At 39.5% G+C, this 24,820-nt stretch overlaps 1 protein-coding gene across 8 annotated transcripts in view; it reads right to left on the bottom strand.

The window, feature by feature from the left end:
- Positions 1-24,820, bottom strand: part of MAP7 (microtubule associated protein 7) — a 116,718-nt gene that overhangs the window by 64,115 nt on the left and 27,783 nt on the right. The window contains exon 1 of one of the 8 annotated variants that reach the window (XM_032983124.2): positions 16,673-17,035. The exons of the other annotated variants lie outside the window; for them this stretch is intronic. Coding sequence (XP_032839015.2) covers positions 16,673-16,685 — 13 coding nt within the window. The 5' untranslated portion in view covers positions 16,686-17,035. Of the gene's footprint in view, positions 1-16,672; positions 17,036-24,820 lie in introns of those variants that run through there. 8 annotated transcript variants of the gene reach the window in all.

Here is a 24,820-nt window from a genome sequence, read left to right as displayed (position 1 = left end):
TGGAGTGTCACACCACTAGAAAGTGGATCTTATCTTTACATGATGCCTCCCCCCATCCTGGTACATAAGCTTTTTTAAAAAAGCAAAACTTATTTCTCTGTAGAATCTCCATGGACAGTTGATTTCTCTTAGACACAGCCAGAGACTAATCTACTGCCAGCAAACATTTGCTCTAAATCCAGTACTGTAACAGCTCTTTATACTTCATAAAACATAAATCATTCCAACTCCATGCAGGTTTTCTTTTAGTTCCTTAAGCATTGGTGTCATTGGCTTTCCAAGCACTTGCTTCTTAGCTACCTTGGTGATGGCATTGTTTGACTGCCATAATTTGCAGCTCTTCACCTTCAGAGACATAAATTTAACTCTTTTTCCCCTTCAGTCTTCAGGGAAACCTTTTGTCTCTGACTGACTAGCTTTTATTTTAAGCATGTTCCATGATTTCAGAACCAGTCTGAGAGAATCCAGCCATATTCAGGTTTTAACAACCCCTAAAAATTAAGTCTTCTAGAGAAATAAGCTACGTAAAAATGGGTTGCTACAGAAAATAAATCAAAGTCAACATTTCTTAGTCTACTTTCCTAACAGGAGCAACAACAACAAAAATCTTACCTTACCTTATCCCATTGCTTTTAGTTTGATATACCTAGGTAGTCTGTCCATCCACCAAACCAAAGAGGGTGTTAAAAAGTATTACTGTCATTGTTTTTTTGTGCCTTAGTTACCTGAGGAAAATCCACCATGATGCTGGTTGGATTGTGTCTAACAGCCAAAACAATGAACAGGGTAAGTGTTAAACTTGTTGCTTTGTCCTTCAAATCTAATTTTTTATTGTTTTATAAGGATGACATGACAGAATATGTAATGTAAAACATCTGACTGAGCACTGTATCATGCTGTAACCAAAAGAAATCTATTTAAAGACTAAGTTTTAAGTATTCAAGAATAAAAAACAAACCCAGAAGTTATTTTAAACCAAAACACTCAAGTGTTGAGTATTTTGATACAAATGCCTCTCATTCTTGATACTAAGACTTGCACAAATCTTTGCACTTGGACTAATGTTTCTAGTAACTAAATTACAAACTGTTCCAAATCCCAGAAGATTTTTAGATACTGACCTAGAAAAAAGCTGCCATGAAGTTTCCATTAAGCTGTATCTTCACAAATGTAGGTGTGCAGTACTGCTGAGATACATCAAAGCCTGACTTCATTCACAGTTGTTTAGCCTTAGTGATGAAAGGGCTGTTAACTTCCAAGCGCTCAATCACATGCTTAATTATTTGACAGTATGTCAATGTATAGGTTAATATTAAACCAAGTTGCATGCAAGTTTCACTCTGAGATTTCCTAACTTTTCAGTGCTTGAACTTCGAACCTTCAAAGTTAACAAAAGAAGCTTGCATTATGTACTGACATATATCAGTCACATAAAATTAAAAACATATGAGCACAAAACCCAGGTAATTTTAAATACCACCACCATCCCTTACCCACCCAATCAGTTCAGCAAATCTCAATGATGTATTCTCCAGGATAACAGAAACTGATTTGGCAGACTTACCACCCTGCCACTAGATGGGGAGAGCAATGTGTTTTGCCAGTATTTTCCATTCCTTTCCACCACCTGCACTCCTGCTTCCCTTTCCCTATCGAACTGCACCCTTTACTCCTCTCCTGATCTCACACCCCCATCCAGACCTCCTCAGACACTGCCTCAACCTCCTTCTCTTGACTCTGAACCTGCTACCCTGCAACTCTTCTCCTGCCTTTCTACTTTTTACCCTTGTAGTTCTCTGGCTAGCATTGTTCCAGTCCAAATACCTCCTCCTCCCCATCTCTCTCTAGTGGCATTAGATCACTTTTCCTGCACACCCAGCAGCAGGTACCTGGGCAGCATGGGAGGAGAGCAAGCCTCTGTGCCCATAGTCTGCGCGCCTGGTGCCAAAGCAGCCTGCAGAGACTGGAAGCAGCCAGGGAAGGAAAGTCCCACTCAGCCCCTGGAGCTCCAGGGAGGAGTGTGCTTGCTCATGCCATGGGGACGGTGAATCATGCAAACACTGATGAGCCCAAAATATTTGAGAAGAAAGGCTGCTGCCTCAGTTCAGCCAAAAAACCTGGACAGCAATACAGCACTCAAATGTTGAATGCATCCCTATCAGTCAAGAGCTAACTGTGATTGTTTATGTGGCTAACTTGGATGGCTTTTCATAGGGACACGAGATGATGTAGCTCTGAAACCAAATTCAAACTCTTCCCAGTTTCAAATCTTTCCTTTAAAGCATGGTGGCGTTAAGCCATCCCTACGAGACTGATATTAAGATTTTTTTTCAAGAAGCAAAAGTCCCTATTATTTTCCCATGTCTCATTCTTCAGCAATTGGTCCATTTTCTGAAGATGAACAAAACAAAAAAAGGAGAGAACCTGGCAAAAGAGAAACAGAAGCCAAGCCACTTAAACCTAACAAAGTTATAAAGAGACTGCAACAAGTCTCTTTTAATGGAAATTGTTATGCAACCTCAATTATTTGCTATCTGCCTTGTAAAATTCAAATCAAGCATGAGAAGGATAAACTTCTCACTTGAGGTTATTTTACTACACCAAACACCTTGCATTTACAACAACATCACTGAAATGCTTCATGGAATTACAGCTCTAACTCACAGTGGCTTCCTCTTCATTGTGGATGGAGAAAACAGAATTTAGACCTCTCAGCCACATACTTCATTGCAGCAACCTAACTGTGACAGACTGGTACAACAAAAATGAAACAAGTACCACTCTCTCTGACAACAGAACTAAGCATTTAATTTCATGAAGGGTGTTTGAATTTGCCCCCAGAAACAACAAGAACACGTTAGCAATGTTTTATATAGTAGTTGGGTCCCTGACTTTAAAGATTAAATGTTTTACAGGGATTGATAGACTAAACTACAGTGTACCATGTATACCTCCAGAACTTTTTATAGAGCATGCTCTTGGTGCCAGCTGTTTTGTTTGCTTAACCAAAATAGAGAAAAACTAGACTCTCAAATAAGAGTGTTTGTTTCAAGTGACTTAACTGTGTCACCACAATACTTCAAAATCCAATCTATTTCTCTGTAACATGCGTTAATTGTTCCATTTCGGCACAGAAAACAAAGACGCATCATATGAAAGTACATATACCACATAAATGGTGCAAAAAAAAAAAAAATGGCATGAGCAACATAATGCTGAAATCGTAGTAGCTGACTCCACACAGCAATGCACCGTTCAGCATGTTTGAGTCCTATTTGTGAAAGCCCAGGCAGCCCGCACCAGTGCCTGGTAGCCAGTGGTAATGGGTCCAGTAACTTCGGACACGGTGGCCGGGCTTCCCCTCTTTGCTCTTAATAGGGGAGGTGGTGACAGAAAAGTGCCCAAGACTGCTTCACCTTCAGGCAAGTCACTCGAGCGCCCTCCTCCAGCTCTTCCCTTTGCTCACGGAGACAGCGATTGAGAGGCTGGTTGCCACAGGCATTAAGATTTTTTGTGTGCAGTAACTGAAGGGAACTGGCTCCATAGCAGCAATGCAATGGTTCTCACAAAATACCTTCAGTATCCCCACACAGACAATTTCCTGGCTTGACTAAATACTATAAAGTTTTTGCTTATATGGGAGACAGACACCAGGTTTGATTACACAAAACTTGGGGCCACACAGATCAGTTACTGCTGGAGTCAGGCCAGGTACTAACTGCTACCCAGGCTCCCTGCACTGCACTGGTGGAAATTCTTTTTAAGGATGGAAATGGCCTTACCTACAAGGCTATTCTTTGAGCCTTGCCCTTTTGATTGCCATTCTACAGGGAGATAGATACTCCAAGCCTGCTTCAATCCTTCATAAAAGTATTTTTCATCACAAAGGACTATAATACTGACTCAAAATGACCAACTTTCTGAGGTTAAACACTAGCAGACTCTCACTATAATCTCAGACAAGGCTTTTGTAATTTTGTAATTAATGGAGTCTGACCAATTGCAAACAGCTCCAGACCAGGGTATTAGTGCTTTCCATCATTCTGCCAGTCTTCCACTGTGAACCAAGGCTAGAATGATTTGCTATGATGCATTTTACTTCAGAGCATTAGTTCCTCGCAACCATGCTCTATAAATCTACTTACAGTCCTCGTCTTCCTGTTGATCCAGATGACCATCAGGTTGTAGTTGCTTATATCCTTTACCTGCCTATCTTTCAGTCAAAATCTTATTTCTGTATGCATACCTGTTGCACTATCCTACCAGTCCTGGACACTTGTACTGCGAGTAAAAAATTATTTATTCCAGAGCAGACATCACACATTACCACTATCTCAGGACATCCCTTCTTGGTAAATTCATGTTTCATCCATTTCACCTATGAGAGCGCCATATTTTTCACAGGTCTAGGCAGTGAGTAGCTCACCACTAGTGAGGTTCCAGGCTACAAAAGGATGAAAGCTCTATGCAATGTGAATAAAATAACATAATGGACATCCACCTTACTGGTCTGTCTTCATTCACATGATGGATGTTTCAAAGTTGATCAGTTTGAAACAGTCACACAGGGTGCTGCTGTATGAGACACATCACCTTGCTCCACAACCCCTTGATCAGCACAGTCAGGCAACTCCAGACCATCATTGTTCATATCACAGCTATACAATAGAGGATACAATAACAAGATGCACTCTGTTTCTGTCTGAGACACTTTAAAACATTAGTTCTGAAAAATGACATGCCAGCTAACTTACTTTCATCAGTGCTTACTTATTACTATGCCAGCTCTGTAATTAAAAAACCAAACACCAAAACAAACTTGTCAGCACTTCTTAATTCCAACAAGAATTTCTCTTGCTTTTAATAGAACATCAATGCCAGAAGCTAATGCAACTAGAGACAAATGCTCTGCAAAACCAAGGTTTGCAAGACAGCAGTTTAAAGGTGCCCTCAACCTTTACATCATGAACCAGCTCTCGTCTGTGAGTAGCAGGTCCAGCAGAGCACGTCCCCCTGGTAGTTCATTGCTCACCTGCATCAAAAATTGTTTTGCGATGTGTTGAATTCATCTCCTGGTTTCTAGCACCCAGCTGCATTGCCCTTCCAGAAAAATGGTTGAGACACTCATGAGTACTACAGCCTGTGACCATGAGGCTCTCTCCAACTGCCTAAAGGCAGCAGCATTGGCTCCCCCTTCTCAATCGGGAGGTCTGCAGCAGACATGGACTACAGCATCATCTGTGCTCCTTACCCACAAGATCTCTACTGGCTTGTCACCTGCCCAAGGCAAATTCAAACCATTCGTTTACATAGAGCACATCCCCTTCTCTTTTCCTGTTCATTTTCTTTTTTCCCCTCTTTTCACACAGTAAATTTAGGCCTGAAATGCCTCTCAGAAGTCTTCAGCTGACAAACCCCATGCTATGCATGGCCTGACAACAAGGCCAGGATTCTCTCACATGCTGGGTGCTCACTCTGCTGTCCATACTCAGCTTCACAAGCCTGAATCGTGACAGATGAGTAGGAAAACTGGTGTCGTTCCTTTTAAATAGCTTTGTTTAGGAGTAGGTTAGGAAGGGATCAGGCATAGTTTCATTTCAGGGCATAGAAAGCAACAAAATATATTATGAAAAAAAATAAAGCAGCACATACGCAAGGTCTTCTGACTTCTTGGTCTAATGTCGCTGTAAAGCTAAATATTAATTGTTAACATTAAAAACAGGCTTGCAATCTTCAGTGAGGTGTCAGGAAACAAGGGATTGAGAAACTGGTTGTAGCCACAGTAAGACAAAATAGAGTCCTTCCTTGCTAAATTATAATTATTTTTCAGTCCTCTCATCACAATACAGACTATTTTGGAATTATGCTGCCTGTAAAAGTTACCAAGTATGCTAACCCCCACAGCTCTCCAGCAGACTACTTTTTAAATTATTTATCAAAAGGAACACAGTCCTTTGCCAATTGCTGAACCTTCACACAGCTTTAAAAACTGTCAGATCTCTGGACATGGAGATCTTTGCTTGGCACTTCTACACCACTTGAACAACAGCACCTGATTCCAGATAGGGACACATCAGTGCCACCATGCTAAACCAGAGAGAAAGGGCTGAATTACCCTCCATTTTTGAAGTTCCTAAAGTCACTAACAAAAAACAACCCCATACCCATGCATTTTCAAACGACACGTAATGAACAGTAATTAACATCACAGTGAACTGATACTTGTACCTGCATAATTAGCAGTGGGTAGTCCTAGCTGTCATCTCCTCCTAACCTCCTGCAAATTCAGAGCAGTCTAAATTTAGCCATACCAGTTAAACCTCCTGCTAGTGCTACATCTAGACTAGGAAGCAGCTATAAATGAGTAATATTAACCTAATTGGAAATTGTAGGGAGAAAGTAGATTAATTTGCACCCTATATAAAAATTTTATTTTGTTTACATTTGAATTTATTTTGATGACTTAAGAGTCTCACAAATCAGTGAGGTTTGATCCTGAGTTGGGAGTTAATTCTGAGACCTTTTTTCCTGAATAAAAGTCTCCCTGATCTCTGTTGATAAATAATTGAAATAATAATATTAATTAAGGCAGTCCCGCCTTTTTCCTGGCTTATCAGAAATTAGTAAAATTAATTTAATTTTGATACACGGCTAGACCTATGCAATTAGACTTTGCTAAACTTAACACAATTTGTTTCTAATTGCAAGATATGCATCACTTCATTCTTCTCCCCAGAGTTTTTCTTAGTGTATACTGGAATAAAGTAATATATTTTTAAGAGCAAAACAGTACCATATTGCCTCAAAAAAATTCAAAAGTTCTAGTGAAGAGTGCAGATGTCCTGGTGTTGGCTGGAAAAAAGTCAATTTTTTTCTGAGTAGCTGGTATAGCGGCTGTGTTTTGGATTTAGGATGAGAATAATGTTGATAATGCACTGATGGTTTAGTTGTTGCTAAGCAGTGTTTATACTAAGTCAAGGACTTTCCAGCTTTTCATACTGCCCTGCCAGCAAAGGCTTGGAGTGCACAAGCAGCCGTGCAAGAAGAGGGGACACAGCAAGGACAGCTGACTCAAAAGAGCCAAAGGGATATTTCATATCATATGACATCATGCTCAGTGTATAAACTGGGGGAAGCTGGCTGGGAGGCACCGTGGCTTGGGGATTGGCTGGGCATTAGTCAGCAGGTGGTGAGCAACTGTATTGTGCATCACTTGTTTTTTATATTATTATTATTATTATTATTATTTTCCCTTCCTTTTCTGCCCTATTAAACTGTCTTTATCTCAAGCCACAAGGTGGGTTTTTTTTCTGATTCTTTCCCCCATCCCACTGTGCAGGGGAGAGAGCAAACAGCTCTGTGGTGGTTAAGCCACAACATCAGACCACATGTCACCTCCCTGTTTGGAAGAAATTCAGGTAGTATACTGAGTTATACATGCCAGTGAATATGATTATTTGAGAAGATAACTCTGGTAATATTATAAAAATAAATAAAAAAAAAACCCAAACATTCTAGGGGTTTATATGATCTTCCCCTTGGAAGAATTAATGTTATATTTAGATGGCGTGAATTTGTCTGTGATGCTCTCAGATCTGTGCTAGAACAATAAGCTTCTACGGATGTTCCAAGGAATTCTCTTAAAGACATGCTAGCGAGTCATCTGGGCAGGAGCTAATGAACAGTATGACTGGCTTTGGAAACTGTTCTTCTTCCTCAATATCTAATCTGAGATTAGATATTGTAATGATTAAGAGACTGTAAGCAACCTGGGAGAAGGACACTGTACTCCAAGTAGTCCATGCATCCCGCACTGCTACTGTGCATGAATCGGGCTATACGACATATTTGGTAGGAATCTAAATAGCTTATGTATTTGCATATGTTAAAAACTTCTCTGCATAGTAGCAGCAATTAAACCTCCTACCCTGCAAGATCTTCCTCCTATACATAAGCTTAGATCTGTGGCCCTTACTGAAGTCAACAGATTGTTACCCATAAACTTGGGCACATTCTGACTCTTCATCGGAGCTGGATCTGAACTGACCGGGGAATCCATAACTGCCACAGAACAGACTCTTATTCTAGATCTGTCTGACAAAACAGGAAAGGCAGGCAAGTCACAGAGACAGATAACAACTGTAGTCTCCTCTGAGTTAGTTACAAATCAGAAAGAACTATAATGGTTGAATAGAAGTAAAATGCCTCTTCAATTTCAATAATATCACCCAGAAAATCTTTAATATCTCCCAAATTCACTAGTGTCTAAGTGCTACTATAGAACCAGTTACCATTTTTCCCCCAGAAACACTTTTAAAACAAATCTTATGAGAGCTTAGTTTTCTAAGCACATGAAATGCTGGACAAATCAACAACTATAGTTTAAAATGTACATGTTTCATATTTATTCACAAAACTACTTTCAAAAGTATCCTATATTGTTTTTAACAGATACTTTGCATGCCTGATGAGATCTGAACCTCACTGCCTTCCATGGATCATTAACTATTAACAATTCCTACCACAAAACATTCTGGATACAAAGAAGTGCCCAAGATATTCCATCCCACCCCCTACGTGAGGATGTCCCTAATCCCACTATGAAGATACAACAGCCCCTTCCCCTACAGCTGCAGCAGCCAGAGGCAGCTCTGGCCGTTCCTGCTAAGAGATGGACAACCAGCCAACTGCATTTTATTCAACACCACCGAAAGGCAACACACCACCAAAACTCATTGTAACACAGCAGGCAGCCCAGGTTGTCATGCACCATCCTACCCTCAAAAGCAAACGGTTGAAAATATTTGCATTTATATTCCTCTCCCTCCTTTTGTCTGAGCCATGCAAGTGACCTGAAGTAATAAGCGTGGGCTGATTAATTGCTGTATGTGTTCCCTTCTGCAGAGCTGAAAGGTCAGCTGGGGTAAAAGCAAAGGGTGACATGATGTACAATACTAAACAGTCCTGGTTTTAAGCATCCACCTTGTTCAATGAACCACACACAAACCAAGAAAGAGTTCTTTTCACTACATGCACTCAGGCTTAAATAGACCAGCTGAGAAACAGTTGCTGAACTACTAACTCCAAAGATTGAGGAAAAGGCCTTATGTAGGCCTCCCTCCCCAAGGCTAAGTGCTTAATGGCATATTAAAAATGTTGCTATCTTAGTGCAAATTTCGAAGGGTTTCTCTACATTTACATAACAGTTGGCAGCTGTGGTTGGGGCTTGTTGTTTGTTTTGGTTGATTTTTTTTCCTAGTCTTCATAAACTACCTGCAACAGTGTACTTGCCTTTACAATTCTGTTTGTGGAGAAGAGCTGTCCAACTGCACCTTCTCTTATTATGCAACAATGCAACAGACATTGTCAGTATACTTCTGGGTATGAGGCCAGAGATGTAACAAATAGCAGCAACCGTCCCAAAGTGGTTTAACTTGAGATTACATTTTAAAAATACAATTTCAGAGCTTAATATGACATGATTTTGTTACGTTATTGCTGTATTTGTTTAGTATTGAAGCATAGGCAAACCTACAGTGAATGTTTTCCAGAAGCTCTTCATGTTATGCTGATTGTGGACTACCTGAAGATGAAACTCAGTGAGAACAGAGTAAGACAACACCAAGTTAAATCAGAAACTCTAAAAATTTCAACCAACAAGCAAGAAATACTCCATTCTCCTACTCAAAAGTGATCCTCCTTGTTTTCACAAGGTAGAAAAAATTTACTGTGAATATGTTTCAGCTCTAGCAATCTCTAACAGAGTCCCCAAAGTCTCAATAGCTATCAATGAATCCATTCCTAGCTTTGCCATCAATACCATATTCTGTCTTTACACAAAACTAACTAGAAAGAAAGAGAGCTTTGACTCTAGCAAGATGATTATACAAATTAGTTTTTCAAGGTATGTAATTATCAAATTCTTAAATCACTTATTTCAGAGGCTGTAACAAGAGAAGGCATGCAGACAGGCAGAGCTATGTAGATTAAGCAACGTAAATGCTAATTGAGAGAGCTGGAGAAGGGAAAGGAAATACTGCAATCCCTCTGTATCAGCATGTGGAGCCTGGGCCCAGTCACTGCATGGTGAGGGAAAGCCTTTCTGAGGAAAAAACAAGTAGAAAGCAGAGCTCAGGCTTGGGAAGGGGAAAAGAGAGGGTCAAATTTCTTTACAGTGTTTCCTGTCCTCACCCTTTCCACATCCTTCTCCATGCCCAGGAGACAGGAGCAGCAGCCTTAAACAAAAAAAACAGCAGATGTTGATGCTAATACACACTCTACGCTACACCAGCTCTGAGAAGTTCTGTGGCCATTGTGTCAGCCAGCTGCAAGGCTGAAGCAGTGAGGAAAGTTCTTGGTAAATATAACCTCTATTTCCCTGTCTTGTTTTTATTTGACAGATGCTTCTGTTATTGCAAATATATGTATTCTACCATAACTGGACAGAATAAGTAAAATGTTTTTTTCCAGAACAGATGAACAGGCTTGATAAATCATGGTTGCACCACCCACACCAGGCTGACAAACTGAATGAGGTTACACTAGCACACAGAAAGCCTTACATGATGCACAAGTTTGCAAGTCCCTGGGACTCTGGGGGCACAGCTTCATTAAGCAAAAAGAGCTTGCTGACACTGGCTGCAAGGCTTGGGTGACCAGGTCTCACTTGACCACTGTGTGAAAGCTGCAGAGAGTACAGAAAAGACCTAAGACTCATTGACCACTTGGAGTGTCACAGCCTTGTTTTACAGGTCATGTTTAGGTACATCATTTTGGTCTGCTGTAGCCTGTGGAGTATCATCTTGGCTTCCATGTATGCATTCAGGCCATTAAAGTCTGCAGGATTAAGAGCTACATTTGCATTCCGTACAGCTGAAGGAAAGACTTGGTTATGATTTAATCAAAGTTGTTAGAGTGCCCCCCTCCAAATCTGTCTTCGTAAGACTACCAGTACCCCTCTGCTTTTGTGTAAGTATAGATTAAAACAGCAGAGATGTATTTATCATGACACAAAACAATAGCACATCAGCACAAATACACTGTGTTTTCCTCAACTAAAAGCACACAAATAATCTGTGGCTGCAACAGTACCAAGTTATTTCACAATAACCTAGTTTCTGAACTACTCATCTGGCAGGCCCAGCAGCAATACTTCTTGTTCAGGACACTCCTAGTGATTGTGATGCATTCAAACCTCCTATTCCCTTGTCCCAGTGTCCCTCCTAATGCGCTCTTTGCTTGCTCTGCAGTTTGATGCAGTAGTCTAGCTGAAGCAGCATTAAGAAATTGAGAACAGGGGCATCTCACCAAGCTGAAAAGCTCTCTCAGTAAAGTGTGCAGAGTTGGGTGAAAAACCTCACTGTGTCACATCACCAGCTTTTTAAAGATTAAATCTAGCATGTGCCAACATGCCTAACAGCAACCTGCCACTGAAGTCCACTGAGAGAAATGCAGCTTCTTGAGTGACTACATCTACCAGATCAGCTCTCAGCTCCTATGTCCTCTTAAGAATTGCCCAGTTATCCTAAATTTTACCAGGAAACACAAGCCCTCCCAGAATACTAAGACATATTTTCATCTGTGTATGGTCTTGCTAGGAAGACACCAAAGTTTCACGTGTCATCAATACAGTAGCCATTTATATGCTTGCTCGTTTCCAAGTGCTATTTGCAGGTATTAGAGCAATAAACTAAGAACACTTAAAGTAGGCTTTGCAATAAGAGCCTTAGGAACACCAGATACTGTGAGCTAACAGCTTGAAGGACTTCTTCAGTTTTCAGTGAAGAATCTCTCTGACATCTCTTGAGAATCTACATTCTAGTATACATTTCATCCTTCAACTTGCTAGGAAGGACCTATGCTGAGTTATGATAACTAGGGGAGTGTAAGGAAATTTGGAATGCATCTCAAGACAACACATTAAAATTTTATGTTCAGAAAACAGGTTTTACCACCCCACAGTTCAGGTCCTTTTTTCACCTGCTACCAAGATACTTAAGATTTGTCTATAATTTCAGCCCCTTGAGTGCTGCAGTTTGTAACAAAATTGAGTGGGAAGGCAGGTGCAAATCCTTAAGTACTCCTGTGGAGAACTGACAGCAGAGAACAAGTGTCATACATGCACCCTGGGAGTAGTTGGGCAGTACACACTGAGGCTATACTTGGGCTGCCCTCTTCCTGTCACTGCTGAACACAGTATATTCCCTTGAATAGTTTATATAGTGGAAGAGTAAGAACAGGTTTTTGTATTTGCTAAATTTAAATACATTTTGATGCAATTCAGACGTTAATCTGAGGAAAGACTGATACTTCTCCATCTAGTTGACTCAAATTAATCTCTGTTTAACTGCTGGAATGCACTGGAGATAAATTTTAGCTACTGACTTAACTGTAAGAACTTAAATGTGGCAACTCCTTTGCCTCCTTTTATGATCAAAAAAAGTGCAGGAAGCAAGCACACTGAAATAGTATGTCTTTCTTCCATTAATCACCAGCTATATTAAATTATTTCCAGTTATCTGCACAAGAACACCAATGCTTTGTCACCATCTCCAGAGACACTACTGTAGTTCTATAGATAAAAGAGCCAGCTGTCCTGCTTAAAAAAAAAAAGAGGCAAGCATGCTTTAAGTTCTACATAAAACTAATACCAAAATCTTCCTTCTCACCTCAAACCTGTCCCCCCAAAGTGTTCCTGCGTTAAAACAAAAACTTCAGTTTTAATCCTGCCTTCAGTTAGGCAGCTCAAGTACTCACAGGATTTGAAGTTAAAAAACGTAGCCTCCTATCTTTCTTCCTTCACAGAATTAAAGTTTGGGAACAGTTAACACGAAATTCCACATTCCAACATAGCCTGGAAAAAGATATGATACAACACAAACTAAAAGAAATAAAACTAACAAACAACTCAACATCCAGAGGGACTCCACAGTTCCCTGCAGATTTGGCTTTGTTTTGTTTTTGTTCTCGTTTTTAAAAAAGACAGATTTGAAATAGGATTTCACCTCCAAATTCTGCATCCCTGTGTCATGACATTGGTTTCAGCACCAGGTAAAAGACCAAATCCTAGTGTGGGCTTTTAACTCACTGTAGCCATCTGTTTCAAGAGGATTATATGGATTTTTTAAAGTGCTAGACACATTAAAAATAGCAGGGAGTCATTTCAAATGTTTTTTCAGCTACCTTGTGTTAAAAATATCACCTAAGCTTGAAAAGCAAAGCTACATGACCCTGTAAATTTGACAAGCCTACTGATGTCCTCTGACATTTAAAAAAAAAAACAAAACAAAATTGTAAAATTAGAAGTAGCAGCCATTTATTAACATCTCCACATTTGTTTTTCATGACTAAAGGAAGCATGTATTGTCACTATCTAAGTCTCAGCTATCCTCAGGCTTTCATTTAATAGCATAATTATAATTTCCAAGATGGTACAACTGAAAACAGTGTGCTTTTTTTTTTTTTTGACTACTTAATGTTGAAGTTTTCCAAAGAACATTTGTTACCAAATCTGGAAGTCTCATTTTGTTCCATGAATTTACTACACACTGTCAAAGAACAAGCTGTATATTCATATCATGCAGGTGAATAAATGTCTTTTTTCAAGATGTTTTGTTGTTGGGCAACATATTTAAAATATTTTACTGCTTAGAAAAAAATACAGTAACTTTGGTTCTTTTGCTTCAGATACCTGAAACAGATCTGTTTTCTGTCTGAGTTGGGACTTGCTCGGCATACGTGAGAAAAAATTGCTTCCATCCTATCTCCATAGTGAAGAACAAGCAGCAATTCAGTGACTGATCTGTCTGTATTCTGATCTATGGATTTTTTTGATGTCGTTGTTGTTTTTGACCAAGGAAGCCGTACACCTCTTTGTAGGTGAAAAATGAGACCGAAGAAAAGAAGCATTATCTTTCCTATTTGATCAAATAGGTTGTTCAGTTGTTGGAGATGTATGATGGGCTTCTCATCCTAGTAATATCACACCTCCCTAACCACAAGCAGGAAGGACCAGTTATACTTCATTACATGACCCCTAGGCTTGAAAAGTCGTGACAAACAGCCAAACCTTCTATTTCATAGGAATGACAACTTCAGTTGCCCCTATTCAATGTCATCTTTCTGTTAATACAGATCTGCTTTGCAATTAGGCTGGGGGGGGCAGGGAAGACAAGTACTTAGCAGATGTGCCTGTGCATGTAAAATCTACTCCAGCCCCCCTCTTACTCCCCCTCCCCTTGCATCACTTTACACAGCCTTGGCCTCTGCTCTTGTTTCCCATTAACAAATGTCAGTCACTGTGCATACACTTTAATACACTGCATAAACTGTGCATCTCTGATTTTGTAACACTACCTACAAGTACATGACAGCACTGGATAATAGCAAGAGAAGTCTGAAAACCTCACTTTGTAGTATTTTCTCATTGTAAATGCTGAAGAATTTGATGCCAGCTGTATATTTTTCTTTTATACTAAAATAGCCCCCAAATACAGGAATTTCCTGTTCAATTTGGTAATTCTATCATTATATTTATTTTTTTAAAATAACCAGTTAAAGAAATTATATCAATGTAAGTTATAACAGCCTAAAGGTTTGCCTTGTTTTCTATCAATTCATTCAATCAAGGCTTTATAACAAAATGCCCTCTCCATTCACATCCTCCAATAATGTTTTTCTCATTATATTATACTTCCATTTCTATTTCCACCATTATCTGATAGCTGAAGAACTCCACTGCTTTTGCAACCAATATTAATATTTCAGAATAATCCAATTTCCAAAGATATTGCCAATGATATAACAGATTAAAGCAACAGCCTTTCACATCTGAAGTTCCCAATTATGTTTGAATTTCAAGTGAGGTAGGTGGTCTCAGCTTACTTGCAATGCTTTTTCCCCTCACGATTATTCCACAGCTCAGTATCTCACTTCCTTCCACTCCCTAAATCTTCCACTCCCAAAAGAAAAAGCCTTCAATCTAAGCTCAAGAGTAAAAAAGGAGAAACTCTTGTAACCATCAGGGAAAACAGAGCTAGCAAACCTTTATTTCCAGGAACAGTAAGTTTCACTTGTCCCACTTAACTGATACATTCGAAAAATCCCAGATAATTCACTGTCACAGCTTCACAACACAAACTGGAGATGAAAGAACCTTCCACTCAATTCACTTTCAGAACAATCCTGGTATGACAGACACAATTTAAGGAAATGGAAGTTGCAGACTTCAAATCAGGCAACATTTACTAGGACCTCTTAACTGTGCAATGAGTGCATATGTACATGCAACCCGTGCTGGGGTAGTGCTCTTGGGAATTGGGCTGAATGATGGGCAAGCACTTACTGATCACTGCTGTGTGCCAGGGCAGGCACCACAACATAAGGCAATATCTGAAGGTGCTGACCCCTCAGTTTGCAGGATGTATGTTGGCTTCCACCCCTCCACCTTAGCTCTACAGCTGACATGACAGACACCGATTGTCCAAAAAAAAAAAAAAAATTATTGCAGCAGCTGGCACCTGGGATACAAAAGATGAAGAAAAGCCACATCTCTGTACAGGGACTTTGAGCTGCCAACACCATAAGGGGAAATAAGGGTCAGATGAGGGTGTTGCACATAGAAAGCATGATAGCATCAAGCTACTATTCAATATCAGGCTACTTCCAGATATGTTAAGCAGCACTTACAGCAAAGGAAAAGATAATTCCTTCATTACTTCAGAGATAGTTCAGAGCAAACAAAAAAGACACACACATGGCATAACCCAGAGTTTATAGGGTAAGCACAGCAGGCAACTAAAGAGGAAAACAGACATGCTGAATGACAAAATGAGACAGCAAAAGCAGCTTCTTCATCAGAAAAAAAAAATAATATTTTTTTAAATAATTTTTGCTGGGTTTAGTAACCAGAAAATAGACTAAGTGTCAGTAGAAGGGAAAACACAAAAAGCTTGTTTTCAAGCTCTGCATGCACGAACTTGAATAAAGAGATTAAGAGTTACAAAAAGCTCTGTTAATTCCCTATTTGGGAATAACTCCTCATGCAGAACATCTTTCTCCAGTAGTCTGGCCTAGGGTGGATCAAGGAAAAGAAACATTCTGATACCAGAGTTGCTACTGCTTTTAGAATTGCAATGTTGTGTTGTAGCTGCTTTAGCAACTGCAGTCTCTAGTTTATGTAAAAGATTTTATTACAGACAAACAGGCCCCTTCCTGTTCTGCATATTACCATCCTCAGTTTCCATCAGTCTTGGCAAATTTGAAGCTAAAACTAATTAGACTGAACGATGTTCTGAGCAAGTAGATAACTATACTACATATCAAGAGTGTGGCTACTTACAACCAAAAAGTCAGCTTAAATAAGAAACCTGGTGTTTTGGAAAACAATCAGTAGTGACTTACTTATTAACAGCAGATACTGAAGAAAGATAAAACCTTAGATTTAATATCTTAAAAAAAAAAAAAAAAATCAAAAGACCAGCGTACTCACAGAGTACTCTTCTGCAACCCTTTGCATCATGTTAGACTCCTTACAAATAATTAAAAAGAGGAAGTAAAAAGGACAAACACTACATGCATCCCACAGAGGTAATAGCGTTTTCCATTTACAAATTTTAATTGGGAAGCCGTTTAAAAGTATTATTTCTGGAAATACGAAGATTGAGGTGCTTACCTATTTCATCCATTATATTCAGTACTGTACATTCATTTGCACTTCAGAGGTCTACTGTGAATCCATAGCATGATCCATATCACCCCATACGCATTACTTCAGTCTCCCATCCTACACTTAAAAAATTCAGGCCAGCAATTATGCAGACCCAAAGTAAAAAGGAGGAGGTGCCACAGAAGGAAAAGCTGCAGCTTCAAGAAGAGTCAAAAACGTATGCCATCAAAATATCCTTTGGAGGTCAACTCTGACCCACTCTCACCATTTCTGGCCCAACAGCTGATCAAAATGGAGTTTGTCACATCCACAGCATTGTGAGATTTTATGCAAGGGTAGGGAGTGGGGAGAAGCCTGCCGAGCACTTCCCCGTGCTCTGCGTCAATAGATTTGGGCTTAGCCTCTGTTAAGCAGCTCAAGCCACTGGTTATTGGTGCTGGCAGCTGTCTACTACACTGCCCCACTTCCTATCTCAAAACACACAGCTTGGGAGGGAGGCCTTGGTCAGTCAGTTCCAACCTGCCTCCAAATAAAACGGAGGAGTAGGACAGTGGAGCCTCCGTGTTTGCCTTGGACAGTCCTTCAGTTGTTTAAAATATGCCACCCCCCCTGCCCTTGTCAAATAGCTTAGTGCAAAGATCAGTTACAGCAATAGTAAAAAAACCCAACATGCATTTCGAGATTAAAAAACTAAATTGAGATGGGACCTTGGTATAAGTGAAGGATTTTTGCACATGTACACACACAGACTGTTTTCTTAGGTATTGCCAACATTTTAGTATTGTGTATACTATTTATCATTTTAGCATTTCTTGGACATCAGGTAATTCTTGATGTGTTTCTATTGGCTTGATAACAAATTAGCCTTTTCAATAAGCACATTACAGTCATTAATGTCAATGTTTTGCCCAATATTATGGTAAATCAGTTACTACCAGCTTAACAGCAACTGCTGTATTACTCCCCGCATCCTCAAAAAAAACCCACGCTAACAGTGCATTCAATCCAGATTTTAAGAAATACCTGTGCTAGTGTCACATTTTCTACATGTTTTACTTTGCACTGTAAGATATAAAACACATCTATGTAATATGACCAAACATAATTCTCCTCTGAAGTTCCCTCGCTATAAATTTTTTTGCAAAATAATTAAAATTGGATTTGTCACACCAAAAAGATTATGCCATTGCTAGACCTCCCATTTCAATACCAACAGCTTATAAACACTCTGGTTCTACAATAACCATTTGTTAAACCATAACAGCTACTATACTAATGTGTCGCACAAGGGCATCTCCCACCCACTCCACACGAGCTTAAAAAGGGCCCCAGAAGTCAGAGCTCTGTCCTGTCACCACTGTCAAACCTGGGCTGCAACATGAAAAGCAGCCTTGTGGTATGGCCAGGGAGCCTGGGAGAGTGGGATCGAGCATCTGGTCCTGCCAGAGCCTTCCCAGATACCCGCAGCAACGATAACCCCAGGAGTGCTAACACCACTGGGCCTCTCAACTTAGATCTGTATCTTTAGATGAAAACGTTTCTATTCTCCGTTCCTAAGCATCTCGCTTATTCAAATTATTGGTTCTGATGCAAACATTCTCCTTCAGCCCTACAGCTGGGCCCTAATTTTTGCTGGGAACCTGGCTATCCTGTGGTAGAAACAAAAAATAAGTCTCTAGACCTCTTCATGTGAAACTGTGTGCCCAAAGCAACTAGGTTTTATGGAATATTAGGGAGGTAGATTGCTAAACACTGGGTAGTTTGAGTTGCAAACTTAAAACAGAGAATAAGCACTGTCTTTGATTATAAATGCTAGAGATTACTTATGATCAATTTTATCATCCTTGTTCAGATGATGAGCAGGTAATTTGCTCTGCAAGTGCTCCCCTTGAGGTACAGCACAAAGTATGGAAAACACAAACACAAAACCGAGCTCATTCAGAACATGTCCAAAACCACCCACTGATACTGACTGTAAAACGGAATTAAAAACCTAAGGGGAGAACAGGTTAAGCTAGCCCCCCCTGCAACAATCATTATTGAAAAGAAAGAAAAAAATCCTAAAAAAGGCAGCGTTTGTGTATTCTGATACATTCACAATGCAGTTCAGATCACATGGCCCAAGGAGGTAAGAGCTATTCTATCACTGACATACAGGGTAAATTAACTTGCTAATTCACTTTCTAATGCATAGTCCACTGAGCACAGAAATACATAAAAAAAAGGAAAATGAAAACTCATACAGTCAAGCATATTAAATTGCATGGGTTGTGACATTATACAGAGATTTCTTTAAAATAGTGATAAATATATAAACCTTTTTTTTAAAAAAAACAAACCACATCATTCATCCTTAAATCAGTCACATGCACAGCACTGAACATATGCCATCCTTCTTTAGCACTGCCAGACAAAAGCTACATCGCCAAAAATAGCCACACAGCAGGCTAGAGCTGCTATAGAATGCCCTAGATACATTCAGGCCATGAAGACTGAGCATCTCTGCCGTAAGGAAGGGTTAGGCACTAACCTTCATAATAGGCCAGGGCTGAAAACAGGGAAGACCACCGATTTCCATCCTTGAAGTTATTTTTTAATAAACATTATTTAATTGAGTTTAAAAGGGAGGGTCATCTGAAAGCTATTTCCATGAAGAGCTGGAATACATATGCATATACACAAAACATAATGGGAAAGGGTGCATTAAAATACTTGGTACAGGTATTCTATGAAAAGGTCAGGTAAAAAAGAAGGTGTGCTTTTTAAAAAAAAAAAAAAAATACTCTACAGAGTTAAATTTACAAGAGTACAGTCCCAAACTTTGATAGATGTTTCCCCTATTTGATTTCTCTATTGTTTTTTTATATGTGGTTTCTTCCTACTCTTTTCTTTCTGCAGAGATTGTGAGAAGATAACAGTTGATGTTTTTTCTAGATCAGGTAAAATGCTATAAGCTGGAAGAGCTAAATAAGCAAAGATCAGTGTGCTAAATGTTTAGAGGGATCAAATATTGATCACAGCTCAGCATGACAGACCAACCCCTTCAAATCTCTCATCAAATTTCAGGCCAATTTGCAATTTATCTTTCTCCGCCATCCCAACACTTCATTCAGCATGTCAGAAGGCAGCATCTCGAACTAAAGATGAGTGTTACAGCACTGCAATAACAAGCACAAAACACACTTATCTATGATAAAGTAGGTAGCAGTAGGTAATGCAAGGTGTTAAATGAACAAGCTAGTGCCATCTGAGAGTCATCTTTGCAATCTTCAGTCATCTTTCAACAGACTTTTGATGCACTGGGACAGTAAGTGTATGTTTCTTAGTAAAATACTGAGTGTGACCAGAACTAATGCACTTTAATCTCTGCAGCAGAGAGGACAGTGGTCTGTCTTTCTAATGCTATCCTTTAAGTTACCTCTGAGGAGGAAAGCTCAGTGTGAGTGAAGATATCACTGCCAATATCAACTGACCAGAAGCAAATGGATTTCCCCAGATTAGCAGAGGATTGCCCTACACTGGCAGGCAAGGCTTCACCTTTAGTCAGTCAGATGAGCAGCAGAAAAACAAAAGCAATCTCCACTCATGCCCTGCACCCCTAACTGGCTTGACTGCACATGGGCCTTCTTCTTACATTGCCTGTGAACCACCTGGCAACCAAGAAAAAAAAAACAAACAAACAAAAAAACAACCCACCAAACAAAACCCAAACCACCACACATACTACCAGCTTATTCCTATCGCTCAAGACACCCTTCTTTTTTGCCCTGAAATCAATGTGATGAGGAGCAGAAGGGATGGAGACTTCTCTTTAGCTAAGACAGTCTTGGAGTTCCCCATGTTAAAGTTCAGTCATCAACACTTAAAGTGTAAACATTAGCCTCCATCATCACAGTCCTTGTAAAATGAGTAACAGAATAGCAGTACAGTAGTTAGTGAGGAAGCTACTGATACAGCTTGGTGCTTAGCTTCCCAGACCTATTTCTATGAAGGTTCGGCACAGAAAGCATTGAACAGAAAATAAAAAGAAATGGAAAAGATTCAAGTGGCAGGCAAGACTTGGTGCTCCTGTCAGTCTGCGTTTCTATTGTATGCCTAGGGGATCACATATGTAAAAGCAGCAAGATGTTTCTGCTCTACCCTGTCTTCAGAAAGAGGGAGAGGGCTTGGGGAAAAATGCAAGTGCCAGAAAATCAAAGAACACCTGAAAATTCAAGGATATATTCTGCTACCTATCCTAAGGAAGAAAACTTAGGCAAGCTGGCATTTAATAATATTAAATTGCCTGAAAAGTGTATAATTCAGTCAGCGTTGTTTAACAGAAGTAGAAAAACAGTTTTAGGGGAGGTCTAATCATCAGTTATATTCCCTGGACTACTACTGCTTCATTGTGGCTTTCAATATATTGACCACTATCAGGGACTATGACCCTAAATTTAAATATTAAAAGGGAAATACACTGCTACAACAATTTTTCTAAGTCTTAACAAAGACTTCCACTCCATCTCCTTTTAAAGAAGTATAAGAGAATCTACAAACAACATCTTAAAAACATCGTAAACGTAGGAAACTGTTTGTCCAGATGACTTCTTCATTCATATGTCAGTCTACTAGTGCTGAAGACACTGATATATAAATATATATAGCACAACTATACATAGCTTAGTATTTAGGAACTTTGTCCCCTCTAATGCTCACAAATGTGAGCACTGTATAATCCCATGGAAATAACTGCAAATAGAAGTGTCACTCTTTGCTTTGTATATATAAATATCTCAATAAATTAGCCCATCAGTTATTTATTACACACATATAAATTTATTCTTTTTTTTTACCCATTCTTTACATGTCAAAACATAAATGGATATTTTTTATTGCTTCATTTTTGGTAACCAGTAGGCAATTACATTTATGGGACTGAAAACTCTCCTGACAAGACACATGCTTCCACTGTAGATTCAATGTCCTCATGAAATTCTTTTAATATATTAACAGAAAAAGCTCTTGAAAAGTCTGAACAAGTAGTCACTTCTTCCTCCCCCACCCCACCCCCCAGCAGTAATAACACAACCTAATGTTTTTTTCTGTAGAATTCAATATTCATTGTGGCATGAAAATAAGCAGAAGTCAGGGCTCCTTGACTGTACTGTTGCCTTCGCTCCCAGCCCACTGTGAGCTCCGTCCTTCTTTTATCCTATTCCCTAAAAAAAAGTTTATTGTTTGTTTCTTATTAAAAAAAAAAAAAAAAACAAAAAACACAGCTTTGTGAATCTTAATAGTTTTTGTTTTATTTTTCTGATGCTTTGGTAAGTCTCCTTTGCCTGCATCACATAGGCATGCAAGTGCAGGCATAGGGCAATGTCCCCACACTCAGGAGCAAGCTAGTATATAAACAGCAGAGAGAACAATTAACAACAGCACTGGTACTCTGAGAGTAGATCTCATGTGGAAAACATTCCTCAAACTCCAAAGAGTATTTGCTGAAAACAGCTGAGTGCAATGACTTAAGACCAAGAACAATGTAAAGATACCTTTTGCCCTCTTTGAAAGTTTAATTGCTTCCATGGCTGTCCTGGAACAACCTGTGCAAGGCCCAGTATAGGCAGAGCAGAAGGCAGCGGGGTGACTGGCTGGCAGCTGATGGATACCGGGAGTGCTCTGCGGTTCCCATTCCAGGACAGGGAACAGACAACACGTCTGTCTTTGAGTCCTCATGAGCCATTTGCCAGGAACAAGGCCTGTACATGACTCAGATAGTCCGAGAAATTTCATTAGATGCTGAAGAAAGCCCTCTATGCCCAATGGTGTGATCCAAATGTGCACAATTTTTTTTTTTTTTTTAAACCCATAATTACACGTTAGATTACATCATTTTAGTGGAGGAACTTTTTTCAACTATGCTGTTATGAACCTTAGGATGACAGCTTGGTTTCAAGCATTTCTACAGTAAAGTTTATGTAATTGTACACATCAGGATTTCAGTTAGGCCTATATCCACAGAATCAATATTAAAAAAAAAAAAATAATCAGCTATTTTTATTAATAACGTGGTTATGAGGGAATTCACTTAAGTCTGAGATTTGCTTCCCTCCTACCCAGTGTGCTAGAGGAGGAGAGAACCAAGAGAGTTATTCCATGCATTTATGTACCAAAGCAATGATGTCTGATACACTCTTCGGTAGGAGGCTGTCAGGAGAGTCACCGCTTCCACTGCTGAGGAAAACCAGCCAAGTTTCAGTTACAGGAAGTTAGCATTAAGCAGCACTGTATGTAGGCTTCATTAATTGAAAGAACAAAACCAGGGACAGAATCCAGAAGCTTGAAGTGCCACAATTTGCAGTTCAGTAGTGTTAAAAAAAAATATATATATATATTACCATCATTTTGGAGTTCCTACAAATGCAGGCTACAGCAGCTAGAGTTGTTTCACTACAATGTTATTACTTGGAAAGACATGGGAACTTCAGCTAACAGTTCAGGGATAGGCCATTTTTCTTAGGAAACACACACGTTTTCCAAAATAATATTTTAGTGTAGTGTCCTGGTGTTACACATGTAACTACTGCACAGTATCCATGGTATACCTGTACCCTTTTGAAACACTATCTATTCACTTCTGTTATAAGCACATCTGTGTCTATATGTGACTACACACACATCTTTTCTGAGAGAACTGTCAGGAATTGCACCTTGCATGCTGGTGCACCTTTCCTCCAAGTTATTTCCCTTTCTCCTAGCAAACAAAATGCTGTGGAAAGAACAGTCTCTTCTGTATTTAGCCAAGCTGTATGTTTGGCAACTCTCTCAGGAAACTGTTCTGAACTGAGGAATTTGGTGAACAGATTTAAAAAACAGAGCCACACTATCAAACACAGCAATTACTGAACAGTGAATAGAGCCTGAACAACCATGCAGCAATTAAGTATTTGATTCAGAAGCAAGAGTAGGTAGCCTCATTACTCCCCAAAGTGTTATTTCAGGCAGTTTGTAAGCTGCAGCCAAAGCCTAGTCTTAAAGCAGCAGCCTCATTAGCACAAGTTAAAGTACTTGCCACCAAAAAAAAAAAAAAAAAGAAAAGAAAAAGAAAAAAGAAAACCAACCCAAAAAAGCCTCCCAAGCTAGCCAGTAACTTTTGGGACCAGTTCACTATTAAATAATGGAGACTTGAGAGACTACACATGAAAGAATTGAGTATACCACTTTTTTTGTGATACTATCTCTAAGGCACAGGCTAACTGCATCAGTATAGTCGCTTCTAGCTTTTGTGTTTGAAAATGCTGACTTTATACATACCCGATGACATTCACAATCCGTCATTTTAACACTTCTCTCTCTCTGACTCATGATGCATTGTTTTCAATAAAAGAAATGCATTAGAGTCGAATCCAGTGCCAGGTCCCCACAGCTTAAGCAGTGCAGCAAATTGATAGCAGGGCTGCAAAACAATCCAGATTTACTGCCAATAGCATAAGAACAAACCCAAGGAATCTGGATCTAGTCCAGCGTGGTGTCTCTTCAGTTCTTGTAAATGCAGCTCTGATCTTTGGAAAACTGAAGCACAAGAGAAGTCGGAAGAGCTAGTGACACACAAATAGACACTACTCCAGGTAAACAGACACTGCAATCTTCTGTGAAACCCAGGCAAGTAACCATTTCAACAAAGAAACATGAAGTGTGAAAAAGCAGGATTTCAGGAATAAAGAAATAATTGAAGTAGAAATAACTCTTCTTCTTCATAATGCCTTTCTTCTGTGCCAGACAGGTTTAACCTATCTTCCCACTAAATCCTATGGAGCCCTGTTCTCTGATGCAGGCTGGGTGCTTCAGGACTGAAGCCCTTTGTTTTTCCATCCAAGCGATACCAGGCTGTGCAGGAGCAGCGCTGCCAGCATGCCTCAGCCCTCACTGGAGGGAGGGATGATTCAGACCATTTTACAAGTGCCCTGCTCCAAACTCCCTTTCTGAAAGTTTTCTAATAACGTAATGATTTACACTTTCCAATAAAGGATTTTTTAAAAGTAATTACTCCGGTGCAAAATTATAAAACTTTTTATAATTCTATTGTTTTGAGTGATGACTGAATGTGACTTAGGGATGTACAGACCCATCATTAATTCAGATTTTAAACAGATCTGGGATTCAAAGGCTGATGAG

This window comes from Tyto alba, unplaced genomic scaffold (genome assembly GCF_018691265.1).
Source record: "Tyto alba isolate M040663 unplaced genomic scaffold, T.alba_DEE_v4.0 Super-Scaffold_22, whole genome shotgun sequence".
Taxonomy (NCBI): domain Eukaryota; kingdom Metazoa; phylum Chordata; class Aves; order Strigiformes; family Tytonidae; genus Tyto; species Tyto alba.
Note: the sequence above shows the minus strand (reverse complement) of the source record. Positions and strands in the feature narration are given on the sequence as shown.